Raw genomic sequence first — 14,208 nt, 5'->3', positions numbered from 1 at the left:
TCCTAACAGGTTGTGTCTATAGGTAGATGATCATAACTGGTTGTGTCTATAGGTAGATGATCCTAACTGGTTGTGTCTATAGGTAGATGATCCTAACTGGTTGTGTCTATAGGTAGATGATCCTAACAGGTTGTGTCTATAGGTAGATGATCCTAACAGGTTGTGTCTATATGTATGTATATAGGTAGATGATCCTAACAGGTTGTGTCTATAGGTAGATGATCCTAACAGGTTGTGATCTATAGGTAGATGATCCTAACAGGTTGTGTCTATAGGTAGATGATCCTAACAGGTTGTGTCTGTATGTATATAGGTAGATGATCCTAACAGGTTGTGTCTATAGGTAGATGATCATAACTGGTTGTGTCTATAGGTAGATGATCATAACTGGTTGTGTCTATAGGTAGATGATCCTAACAGGTTGTGTCTATAGGTAGATGATCCTAACAGGTTGTGTCTATAGGTAGATGATCCTAACAGGTTGTGTCTATAGGTAGATGATCCTAACAGGTTGTGTCTATAGGTAGATGATCCTAACAGGTTGTGTCTATAGGTAGATGATCCTAACAGGTTGTGTCTATAGGTAGATGATCCTAACAGGTTGTGTCTATAGGTAGATGATCCTAACAGGTTGTGTCTATAGGTAGATGATCCTAACAGGTTGTGTCTATAGGTAGATGATCCTAACAGGTTGTGTCTATAGGTAGATGATCCTAACAGGTTGTGTCTATAGGTAGATGATCCTAACAGGTTGTGTCTATAGGTAGATGATCCTAACAGGTTGTGTCTATAGGTAGATGATCCTAACAGGTTGTGTCTATAGGTAGATGATCCTAACAGGTTGTGTCTATAGGTAGATGATCCTAACAGGTTGTGTCTATAGGTAGATGATCCTAACAGGTTGTGTCTATAGGTAGATGATCCTAACAGGTTGTGTCTATAGGTAGATGATCCTAACAGGTTGTGTCTATAGGTAGATGATCCTAACAGGTTGTGTCTATAGGTAGATGATCCTAACAGGTTGTGTCTGTATGTATATAGGTAGATGATCCTAACAGGTTGTGTCTATAGGTAGATGATCCTAACAGGTTGTGTCTATAGGTAGATGATCCTAACAGGTTGTGTCTGTATGCATGTATATAGGCAGATGCTCCTAACAGGTTGTGTCTGTATGTATGTATATAGGCAGATGCTCCTAACAGGTTGTGTCTGTATGTATGTATATAGGCAGATGCTCCTAACAGGTTGTGTCTATAGGTAGATGATCCTAACAGGTTGTGTCTATAGGTAGATGATCCTAACAGGTTGTGTCTATAGGTAGATGATCCTAACAGGTTGTGTCTATAGGTAGATGATCCTAACAGGTTGTGTCTATAGGTAGATGATCCTAACAGGTTGTGTCTATAGGTAGATGATCCTAACAGGTTGTGTCTATAGGTAGATGATCCTAACAGGTTGTGTCTATAGGTAGATGATCCTAACAGGTTGTGTCTATAGGTAGATGATCCTAACAGGTTGTGTCTATATGGTAGATGATCCTAACAGGTTGTGTCTATAGGTAGATGATCCTAACAGGTTGTGTCTATAGGTAGATGATCCTAACAGGTTGTGTCTATAGGTAGATGATCCTAACAGGTTGTGTCTGTATGTATATAGGTAGATGATCCTAACAGGTTGTGTCTATAGGTAGATGATCCTAACAGGTTGTGTCTATATGTATGTATATAGGTAGATGATCCTAACAGGTTGTGTCTATATGTATGTATATAGGTAGATGATCCTAACAGGTTGTGTCTATAGGTAGATGATCCTAACAGGTTGTGTCTATAGGTAGATGATCCTAACAGGTTGTGTCTATATGTATGTATATAGGTAGATGATCCTAACAGGTTGTGTCTATAGGTAGATGATCCTAACAGGTTGTGTCTATATGTATGTATATAGGTAGATGATCCTAACAGGTTGTGTCTATATGTATATAGGTAGATGATCCTAACAGGTTGTGTCTATATGTATGTATATAGGTAGATGATACTAACAGGTTGTGTCTATATGTATGTATATAGGTAGATGATCCTAACAGGTTGTGTCTATAGGTAGATGATCATAACTGGTTGTGTCTATAGGTAGATGATCATAACTGGTTGTGTCTATAGGTAGATGATCCTAACTGGTTGTGTCTATAGGTAGATGATCCTAACAGGTTGTGTCTATAGGTAGATGATCCTAACAGGTTGTGTCTATAGGTAGATGATCCTAACAGGTTGTGTCTATAGGTAGATGATCCTAACAGGTTGTGTCTATAGGTAGATGATCCTAACAGGTTGTGTCTATAGGTAGATGATCCTAACAGGTTGTGTCTATAGGTAGATGATCCTAACAGGTTGTGTCTGTATGTATATAGGTAGATGATCCTAACAGGTTGTGTCTGTATGTATATAGGTAGATGATCCTAACAGGTTGTGTCTGTATGTATGCATATAGGTAGATGATCCTAACAGGTTGTGTCTGTATGCATGTATATAGGCAGATGCTCCTAACAGGTTGTGTCTGTATGTATGTATATAGGCAGATGCTCCTAACAGGTTGTGTCTGTATGTATGTATATAGGCAGATGCTCCTAACAGGTTGTGTCTATAGGTAGATGATCCTAACAGGTTGTGTCTATAGGTAGATGATCCTAACAGGTTGTGTCTATAGGTAGATGATCCTAACAGGTTGTGTCTATAGGTAGATGATCCTAACAGGTTGTGTCTATAGGTAGATGATCCTAACAGGTTGTGTCTATAGGTAGATGATCCTAACAGGTTGTGTCTGTATGCATGTATATAGGCAGATGCTCCTAACAGGTTGTGTCTGTATGCATGTATATAGGCAGATGCTCCTAACAGGTTGTGTCTATATGTATGTATATAGGTAGATGATCCTAACAGGTTGTGTCTATATGTATATAGGTAGATGATCCTAACAGGTTGTGTCTATATGTATATAGGTAGATGATCCTAACAGGTTGTGTCTATATGTATATAGGTAGATGATCCTAACAGGTTGTGTCTATATGTATGTATATAGGTAGATGATCCTAACAGGTTGTGTCTATATGTATGTATATAGGTAGATGATCCTAACAGGTTGTGTCTATATGTATGTATATAGGTAGATGATACTAACAGGTTGTGTCTGTATGTATATAGGTAGATGATCCTAACAGGTTGTGTCTATAGGTAGATGATCATAACTGGTTGTGTCTATAGGTAGATGATCCTAACTGGTTGTGTCTATAGGTAGATGATCCTAACAGGTTGTGTCTATAGGTAGATGATCCTAACAGGTTGTGTCTATAGGTAGATGATCCTAACAGGTTGTGTCTATAGGTAGATGATCCTAACAGGTTGTGTCTATAGGTAGATGATCCTAACAGGTTGTGTCTATAGGTAGATGATCCTAACAGGTTGTGTCTATAGGTAGATGATCCTAACAGGTTGTGTCTATAGGTAGATGATCCTAACAGGTTGTGTCTATAGGTAGATGATCCTAACAGGTTGTGTCTATAGGTAGATGATCCTAACAGGTTGTGTCTATAGGTAGATGATCCTAACAGGTTGTGTCTATAGGTAGATGATCCTAACAGGTTGTGTCTATAGGTAGATGATCCTAACAGGTTGTGTCTATAGGTAGATGATCCTAACAGGTTGTGTCTATAGGTAGATGATCCTAACAGGTTGTGTCTATAGGTAGATGATCCTAACAGGTTGTGTCTATAGGTAGATGATCCTAACAGGTTGTGTCTATAGGTAGATGATCCTAACAGGTTGTGTCTATAGGTAGATGATCCTAACAGGTTGTGTCTGTATGTGATATAGGCAGATGATCCTAACAGGTTGTGTCTATAGGTAGATGATCCTAACAGGTTGTGTCTATAGGTAGATGATCCTAACAGGTTGTGTCTATAGGTAGATGATCCTAACAGGTTGTGTCTGTATGTATATAGGTAGATGATCCTAACAGGTTGTGTCTGTATGTATATAGGTAGATGATCCTAACAGGTTGTGTCTATAGGTAGATGATCCTAACAGGTTGTGTCTATAGGTAGATGATCCTAACAGGTTGTGTCTATAGGTAGATGATCCTAACAGGTTGTGTCTATAGGTAGATGATCCTAACAGGTTGTGTCTATAGGTAGATGATCCTAACAGGTTGTGTCTATAGGTAGATGATCCTAACAGGTTGTGTCTATAGGTAGATGATCCTAACAGGTTGTGTCTGTATGTATATAGGTAGATGATCCTAACAGGTTGTGTCTATAGGTAGATGATCCTAACAGGTTGTGTCTGTATGATGTATATAGGTAGATGATCCTAACAGGTTGTGTCTGTATGTATGTATATAGGTAGATGATCCTAACAGGTTGTGTCTATAGGTAGATGATCCTAACAGGTTGTGTCTATAGGTAGATGATCCTAACAGGTTGTGTCTATATGTATGTATATAGGTAGATGATCCTAACAGGTTGTGTCTATAGGTAGATGATCCTAACAGGTTGTGTCTATATGTATGTATATAGGTAGATGATCCTAACAGGTTGTGTCTGTATGTATATAGGTAGATGATCCTAACAGGTTGTGTCTGTATGTATATAGGTAGATGATCCTAACAGGTTGTGTCTTATGTATGTATATAGGTAGATGATCCTAACAGGTTGTGTCTATAGGTAGATGATCCTAACAGGTTGTGTCTATAGGTAGATGATCCTAACAGGTTGTGTCTATAGGTAGATGATCCTAACAGGTTGTGTCTATAGGTAGATGATCCTAACAGGTTGTGTCTATAGGTAGATGATCCTAACAGGTTGTGTCTATAGGTAGATGATCCTAACAGGTTGTGTCTATAGGTAGATGATCCTAACAGGTTGTGTCTATAGGTAGATGATCCTAACAGGTTGTGTCTATAGGTAGATGATCCTAACAGGTTGTGTCTGTATGTATATAGGTAGATGATCCTAACAGGTTGTGTCTGTATGTATATAGGTAGATGATCCTAACAGGTTGTGTCTATAGGTAGATGATCCTAACAGGTTGTGTCTGTATGTATATAGGTAGATGATCCTAACAGGTTGTGTCTATAGGTAGATGATCCTAACAGGTTGTGTCTGTATGTATGTATATAGGTAGATGATCCTAACAGGTTGTGTCTATAGGTAGATGATCCTAACAGGTTGTGTCTATAGGTAGATGATCCTAACAGGTTGTGTCTATAGGTAGATGATCCTAACAGGTTGTGTCTGTATGTATATAGGTAGATGATCCTAACAGGTTGTGTCTATAGGTAGATGATCCTAACAGGTTGTGTCTGTATGTATAGGTAGATGATCCTAACAGGTTGTGTCTATATGTATGTATATAGGTAGATGATCCTAACAGGTTGTGTCTATATGTATGTATATAGGTAGATGATCCTAACAGGTTGTGTCTATAGGTAGATGATCCTAACAGGTTGTGTCTATATGTATGTATATAGGTAGATGATCCTAACAGGTTGTGTCTGTATGTATATAGGTAGATGATCCTAACAGGTTGTGTCTATAGGTAGATGATCCTAACAGGTTGTGTCTATAGGTAGATGATCCTAACAGGTTGTGTCTATAGGTAGATGATCCTAACAGGTTGTGTCTATAGGTAGATGATCCTAACAGGTTGTGTCTATATGTATATAGGTAGATGATCCTAACAGGTTGTGTCTGTATGTATATAGGTAGATGATCCTAACAGGTTGTGTCTGTATGTATATAGGTAGATGATCCTAACAGGTTGTGTCTATATGTATGTATATAGGTAGATGATCCTAACAGGTTGTGTCTATAGGTAGATGATCCTAACAGGTTGTGTCTATAGGTAGATGATCCTAACAGGTTGTGTCTATAGGTAGATGATCCTAACAGGTTGTGTCTATAGGTAGATGATCCTAACAGGTTGTGTCTGTATGTATATAGCTAGATGATCCTAACAGGTTGTGTCTGTATGTATATAGGTAGATGATCCTAACAGGTTGTGTCTATAGGTAGATGATCCTAACAGGTTGTGTCTATAGGTAGATGATCCTAACAGGTTGTGTCTATAGGTAGATGATCCTAACAGGTTGTGTCTATAGGTAGATGATCCTAACAGGTTGTGTCTATAGGTAGATGATCCTAACAGGTTGTGTCTATAGGTAGATGATCCTAACAGGTTGTGTCTATAAGTAGATGATCCTAACAGGTTGTGTCTATAGGTAGATGATCCTAACAGGTTGTGTCTATAGGTAGATGATCCTAACAGGTTGTGTCTATAGGTAGATGATCCTAACAGGTTGTGTCTATATGTATGTATATAGGTAGATGATCCTAACAGGTTGTGTCTATATGTATGTATATAGGTAGATGATCCTAACAGGTTGTGTCTGTATGTATATAGGTAGATGATCCTAACAGGTTCTGTCTGTATGTATATAGGTAGCTGATCCTAACAGGTTGTGTCTGTTTGTCTATAGGCGGATGATCCTAACGGGTTGTGTGGCGTTTGCCAGACATGTTGGTCCTACCAGAGTTGAGGCTGAACTCCTTCCACAATGCTGGGAACAGGTAACTTCTCCTTCCTCATTTTCTCTCTCTTTCGCTACTTTTCTTCCTGAAAATATTCTTCATTTAGTTGGAACACCAATATTTTTGTGTTACTGAGATTTTCTTTCTGGGCCCAAGCCTGACAGAATCTGTGCAGAAGATCTGGGTGCTGCGGTCGGCCCTCCTTGGTTGGGGACAGAAGCACCAGATCATCAGCAAACATTAGACGTTTGACTTCAGATTTTAGTAGTGTTAGGTTGGGTGCTGCAGACTGTTCTAGTGCCCTTGTCAATTTGTTGATATATATATATATATGTATGTTGAAGAGGGTGGGACTTAAGCTGCATCCCGGTCTCAACCCATGGCCCTGTGGAATGGAATGTGTGTTTTGACCATTTATACTCAACACTTGTTTGTTTATGTGGGTTTTATAACATTGTATGTTTTTCACCCATCAATTTGTATAGCAGACCCTAAGGCCAAATTGACGTATATCCCACAGTAGTTATTGGGGTCAGATTTGTCTCCACATTTGTGGATTATCAGTCCTTGGTTCCAAATATTGGGGACAATGCCAGAGTTGAGGATTACATTTTACATTTTAGTCATTTAGCAGACGCTCTTATCCAGAGCGCCTTACAGTAGTGAATGCATACATTTAATACATTTTTTTTTTTTTTTGTACTGGCCCCCCTGTGGGAATCGGGGTTTGTATTTTGTCCTGTAGTTCATTCAATGTAATTGGAGAATCCAGTGGGTTCTGGTAGTCTTTAATAGTTGATTCTAAGATTTGTACTTGATCATGTATATGTTTTTGCTGTTTGTTCTTTGTTCTTTGTTATAGGGACAAATAGATTGGAGAAGTGGTTTATCCATCTCCATTTTGGATAGATAATTCTTCGTGTTGTTGTTTTAGTGTTTTCCTATTTTCCCAGAAGTGGTTAGATTCTATGGATTCTTCAGTTACATTGAGCTGATTTGTGACGTGCTGTTCCTTCTTTTTCCGTACTGTATTTCTGTATTGTTTTAGTGATTCACCATAGTGAAGGCGTAGGCTCAGGTTTTCTGGGTGTCTATGTTTCTGGATGTATAGGTTTCTCAATTTCTTTCTCGGGTTTTTGCATTCTTCGTTAAACCATTTGTCATTGTTGTTCATTTTCTTAGGTTGTCTGCTTGACATTTTTAGATTTGATAGGAAGCTGAAAGGTCAAATATACGGATTAGGCTTTCTGCCAGGTTTACACCTTCACTATTAAATTGAAATGTTTTGTCCAGGAATTTGTCTAAAAGGGATTGAATTTGTTGTTGCCTAATATAGTTTTTTGGTAGGTTTCTACACTACTGTCCTTCATTTTGTGCAGTTCCTTTGGCTTTGACGCCTCATGATTTGAGTATTGCTCTGTTCAGATAAAGTGATTTTGCTGTGATCTGATAGGTGTGTTAGTGGGCTGACTATGAACGCTCTAAGAGACTGGGTTGTGGTCAGTGATAAAGTAATCAGTGCTACTGCCAAGGGATGAGCTATAGGTGTACCTTCCGTAGGAGTCTCCTCGAAGCCTACCATTGACTATGTATATACCCAGTATGCAACAGAGCTGCAGAAGTTGTGACCCATTTTTGTTGGTTATGTTGTCGTAGTTGTGCCTAGGGGGGCATATGGGGGAGGGAATGCTGTCACCTCCAAGTAGGTGTTTGTCCCCCTGTGTGCTGAGGGTGTTGAGTTCTTGTCCAGTTCTGGCATTTAGGTCTCCACAGACTAGTCCATATCCCTGGGTCTGGAAATGATCGATCTCCCCCTCTTGGATAAGCTGTCTTCATTAAAGTGGGGGGATATAGGTAGCACACAGGAGGACATTTTTCTCTGTTGAGATCATTTCCTGGTTTAATTTCTAGCCATATGTAAAATGTTCCTGTTTTGATTAATTTAATAGAGTGGGTTAGGTCTGCTCTATACCAAATTTGCAAACCCCTAAGTCTTTTCCCTTTTTCACACCTGGTAGTTTGGTGGATGGTACTACCAGCTCTCTGTAACCTAGAAGGCAAACAGTGTGTTCGTCTCCTCTATACCATGTTTCTTGTAGAGTTACAATGTCTGTATTTACAATTTATTTGATGGAGTCTGGGTTCCTGCTCTTTAGGCAAAAGGTATGTGGTATATTCCAGCATGAGATAGTAAAATCTTTGTATTCCTTAGTGTCGTTTTCTTGTGGTTTAGGCTCGGACCATTACAGTAGGTGTGAGCAGAGCACGTTGAGCATCTGATAGGTCTCAGGATGGGGCTTGGGGGGAGGTGTATTAGTGGGGGTTGGGCCAGTTGCTCTGCTCACGGCCTGGGCATGTGTCAAGGTTGAGGTCCTTGCTGCAGGGGGTACAGAAGGGGCATAGGTCTGATCTGGGGGGGGGGGGCTATATAGGGTGTGGCTGGAGTTTGCTTGGGGTGGTCTCAGCTGGTTGGGGTGTGGCTGGTAAATTTGTATTTATTTTATTTAACCTTTATTTAACTAGGCAAGTCAGTTAAGAACAAATTCTTATTTACAATGGCGGCCTACCCCGGCCAAACCCTAACCCGGACGATGCTGGGCCAATTGGGAGTCCCATAGGACAGCGCACAATCACGGCAGGTTGTGGTACAGCCTGGAATCGAACTAGGGTCTGTAGTGATGCCTCTAGCACTGAGATGCAGTGCCTTAGACTGCTGCGCCACTCGGGAGCCCGAGTGAAGCTGTGGTCTGGCTGTAGGTTCTCTTGGCATCGGTTCTCTGGGTGCGGGTCCTTCGGGAGTGGGTCTTGCAGGTCTGGGAGGGTGTCTCGCTGGTCATGGCAGAGTGTCCGTTGCTCTGTTGCTCCTGTGTGAGGTGCTGGGGCTGCGGTTGAGGGTGACGTCTTTTAGGGTCTTGGCAAAAGTTGGGATTAGAAGTCGACCGATTTAGGATTTTTCAACGCCGATACCGATTTATTGGAGGACCAAAAAAGGCTGATACCGATTAATCAGCCGACTTTTTTTGTAATAACGACAATTACAACAATACTGAATTAACACTTATTTTAACTTAATATAATACATCAATAAAATCAATTTAGCCTCAAATAAATAATGAAACATGTTCAATTTGGTTTAAATAATGCAAAAACAAAGTGTTGGAGAAGAAAGTAAAAGTGCAATATGTGCCATGTAAGAAAGCTAACGTTTAAGTTCCTTGCTCAGAACATGAGAACATATGAAAGCTGGTGGTTCCTTTTAACATGAGTCTTCAATATTCCCAGTGTCGTGTTTTTGTCATCATTAAAACTGAAGACATATTTATCAAATAACTCTCTAATTATTATTACGCAATTAACCTGATTAATCATGTAACTGTAATTAACTAGGAAGTCGGGGCACCAAGGAAAATATTCAGATTGCAAAGTTATAATTTTCCTAATATAACTTTCAGATATTTAATATCTGATCAATTAGTCTTCGAATTAATGACTTATTTACCTCACGTCAGTCTCATTCCAAACGTCGTAAATTGTTGGTTATCTGCACGAAGCCAGTCTTCACTGAGTCATCCATACATCAATTGTCTTAAAATAATTGATTTACTAAGTAATTCACAGAAATGCATAACAAACAGTAGATATCGTTACAAGAAATGATAGAGGAATGTGCCCTAGTGGGCTAAACCGGCATGGCGGCTTGTTAGACAAAAGGGGAGTGGGGGAGGCTGAGAAGTCACTACAGTGTTGATAATTATAACAATTGAAATGCTAATCCTTTGCACATTAATGCTCACTCATTCGGGAATAATTGCAATCAATATATATATTTACGCTCAGTGTGTCGTCGGATCTTTGTTGAAAAGTTTGTTTCTGTTGGAGAGTTTGTCCTCTCTGTCTCTGTCTCTCTCTCTCTCTCTGCCTCTCTCTCTCTGCCTCTCTCTCTGTTTCTGTTAGGATAGTTCAGAGTGACATTCATGTTGTTATAGAATGGCGGTTGTCGCTCTTCGTGTTCAATGATACCGAATTCCTAGCTGCAGACTAGTAATTAATATCAAATACTTGTTCTTATTCTGTTGGTATCGATAGTCTAAGAGTTTAACCACGTGGTATGGTTAAAGTTCAGAAAGAGGAATGCTGGTCTCCAACCTTTAGCCATCTCGTAAGTGAGGTAAGCTCGGTCTGCTGATAGAAAACCAAGGTGGGGGGTTTTATTCGGAATAGCAGGAAAAGGCTGTCTCATGACGCCAGGCCCTGTCTGTTCATGGGGGCGTGCCCATGACTTAGTGAAACTTTAAACAGAAATACAATTCTCTCACATTAACATCATTACATAGCATCCCATCATATCCCAAATAGCTACATCCTTATTAATTAATTTTATACAACCATTAGATGTAAGTCTCATAACTGAGGCTATTATATAAACGGCGCAATGGTAATATGCACAAACATAAGATAGGTACACTCAATAAGATAATTTGTTATTTTACAATCTGGATGAAGAACACAAAGATAATTTTTTTTTTAAAGATTAGTAAGATGTACAGTAATTTGTATCGTAATGTCACATTAAAAATAGACGTGTCCCGTTTGTTTTATCATGTAGTATTTTAGTAATTTGACTTCTAAAACACAATCTCAATCCATATCAGATACTTGTCAGGGACTGTCTGGGGTTAGAGAGCAGAGCGGGTGCGGCTGCATTGATTCAGTTTCATGATTTAGTTTTTAATGTTTTTAACCTGTATTTTCTCTCATGAGTTTCACAAAATTGTACCAAGCGGACAAGTTCGTAGCTGGATTCTTCACCGATCTTTTATACCTTCTCCAGAACCTGAATATTGTTCGGTTGTCAAGTTCTGTGAGGTAGAAGAATTCCTTTGTTTGGTCTATGAAAACTCTCTCTATACTGAGGCCATGAGGCAGGATCTTCTCATAGGAATTTACGACCTCTTCTGACCACAGCAGCCTGGGTGTGGGAGACAGAGGTAGGGGGATGGTGCATAGAAAACCCAAAGAGGGCAACGTCATGACACCAGGTAAGAAGTTTTAGGTTGTAGTTATTATAGGAATAATAGGACTATTTCTCTCTATACGATTTGTATTACATATACCTTTGACTATAGGATGTTCTTATAGGCACTTTAGTATTTCCAGTGTAACAGTATAGTTTCCGTCCCTCTCCTCGCTCCTACCTGGGCTCGAACCAGGAACATATCGACAACAGCCACCCTTGAAGCAGAGTCACCCATGTAGAGCAAGAGGAACAACTACTTCAAGTCTCAGAGCGAGGGACGTTTGAAACGCTATTAGCGCGCACCCGCTAACTAGCTAGCCATTTCACATCGGTTACACCAGCCTAATCTTGGGAGTTGATAGGCTTGAAGTCATAAACAGCGCAATGTTTGAAGCACAGCGAAGAGCTGCTGGCAAAATGCACGAAAGTGCTGTTTAAATGAATGCTTACGAGCCTGCTGCTGCCTACCACCACTCAGTCAGACTGCTCTATCAAATCATAGACTTAATTATAATATAATAAACACACAGAAATACGAGCCATAGGTCATTAATATGGTCGAATCCGGAAACTATCATCTCGAAAACAAAAAGTTTTTCCTTTCAGTGAAATACGGAACCGTTCCGTATTTTATCTAATGGGTGGCATCCATAAGTCTAAATATTCCTGTTACAATGCACAACCTTCAATGTTTTGTCATAATTACGTACAATTCTGGCAAATTAGTTCGCAATGAGCCAGGTGGCCCAAACTGTTGCATATACCCTGACTCTGCGTGCAATGAACGCAAGAGAAGTAACACAATTTCACCTGGGTAATATTGCCTGCTAACCTGGATTTCTTTTAGCTAAATATGCAGGTTTAAAAATATATACTTCTGTGTATTGATTTTAAGAAAGGCATTGATGTTTATGGTTAGGTACAGTCGTGCAAAGATTGTGCTTTTGTTAAATCATCCCCCATTTGGCGAAGTCGGCTGTCTTTTGTTAGGAAGAAATAGTCTTCACAGTTCGCAACGAGCCAGGCGGCCCAAACTGCTGCATATACCCTGACAGTGTTGCAAGAGAAGTGACACATTTTCCCTAGTTAAAAGAAATTCATGTTAGCATGCAATATTAACTAAATATGCAGGTTTAAAAATATATACTTGTGTATTGATTTTAAGAAAGGCATTGATGTTTATGGTTAGGTACATGTTGGAGCAACGTGTACCTAAGTGATTATATGCAATGCAGGACAGGCTAGATAAACTAGTAATATCATCAACCATGTATAGTTAACTAGTGATTATGATTGATTGATTGTTTTTTATAAGATTAGTTTAATGCTAGCTAGCAACTTACCTTGGCTTTTTACTGCATTCGCTTAACAGGCAGGCTCCTCGTGGAGTGCAATGTAAAGCAGGTGGTTAGAGCGTTGGACTAATTAACCGTAATGTTGCAAGATTGAATCCCCGAGCTGACAAGGTAAAAATCTGTCGTTCTGCCCCTGAACAAGGCAGTTCACCCACCGTCCTAGGCCGTCATTGAAAATAAGAATATGTTCTTAACTGACTTGCCTAGTTAAATAAAGATGTAAAACAATTTAAAATCGGCCAAATCGGCGTCCAAAAATACTGATTTCCGATTGTTATGAAAACTTGAAATCGGCCCTAATTAATCGGCCATTCCGATTAATCGGTCGACCTCTAGTTGGGATTGCTGCCTTGTAGAGGTGGACGTGGTCGTAAAGGCTGTTCAAGTCCAGGGTGGCATGGTGGGCCAGGTAGACATTAGGTTTTGAGGAACACTCCTGGGAAATGCTTGCACTTACCCACTGTATGGTGGCAAGGTGAATGAATGTATTTTCATGGTGGTGGAACCACTTGTTCTTTGGGGAAAGTGGAATAAGCTTTTTAAATCACTCCCTTGAGTGCTGTGGCCACCCTTTCCTGCTGGACCCTCAGGTCATTTGTGCCTGTGTGAATTATGATGTGGCTGGGGGCCCCTAGTCTGTCCTCTGACAACAGCTCCAGGGCAGGCCTAGTGTTTGGGCACCAGAGCTGAGCCACTTTGTGTTTGGGAATACGTTTGAGTCAATAAGGAGCACAATTGCTGGTTCTGCTGGCTTCTCTGTGGGCGTGTCCTGCTCTCTGTCACACCTCACCTTTCTCACCTCCAGGCTATCCTCGTCTGCAGGACAGTTTGAAGAGGTGTGATCAGACTCACTCAGGATGGGGAGTCATCACAGAGAGAGAGATTTTCCTGCTCTGCTCTCTCTTAGATCCTGTAGAAGTCCTGCAGGAACCGCTAGAGGATGCCTTGCACCATTACTGTCCCAGACTTGTACACATTCACAGAGGTTGTTTCCATTTCTTCAATGTCTAGTATTCTGAGTTTCCTGGTCTGTGAAACTCTGTTGCCATTGTTAGGCTCAAGAGATTTCACAAATCTCATTTCACACTTCAGTGCTAATTGAAGTTACAAGCCAGGTCAGTTCTGTCCTAGCAGCTTGGTAGCTTAGTAGCCCATTTACTTAGCTTTATATAACAAAATGACCTAGAGGTTATTGAACGTTACTCATTCAGTTTTGTGTTGATGGTATTTCCAGGTTTCTGCTGATTTTCTTCTGCAGG

At 40.1% G+C, this 14,208-nt stretch overlaps 1 protein-coding gene across 3 annotated transcripts in view; it reads left to right on the top strand.

The window, feature by feature from the left end:
* LOC106592044 (RAB11-binding protein RELCH homolog) overlaps nucleotides 1–14,208 on the top strand; it is an 88,377-nt gene that overhangs the window by 47,754 nt on the left and 26,415 nt on the right. For all 3 annotated transcript variants that reach the window (XM_082970795.1, XM_082970794.1, XM_045710910.2), the window contains one exon: nucleotides 6,526–6,616. In XM_082970795.1, coding sequence (XP_082826921.1) covers nucleotides 6,526–6,616 — 91 coding nt within the window. The remainder of the gene's footprint in view (nucleotides 1–6,525; nucleotides 6,617–14,208) is intronic.

This window comes from Salmo salar, chromosome 29, assembly GCF_965601325.2.
Source record: "Salmo salar chromosome 29, fSalSal1, whole genome shotgun sequence".
Taxonomy (NCBI): domain Eukaryota; kingdom Metazoa; phylum Chordata; class Actinopteri; order Salmoniformes; family Salmonidae; genus Salmo; species Salmo salar.
This window is presented reverse-complemented; position numbering and strand designations above follow the sequence as displayed.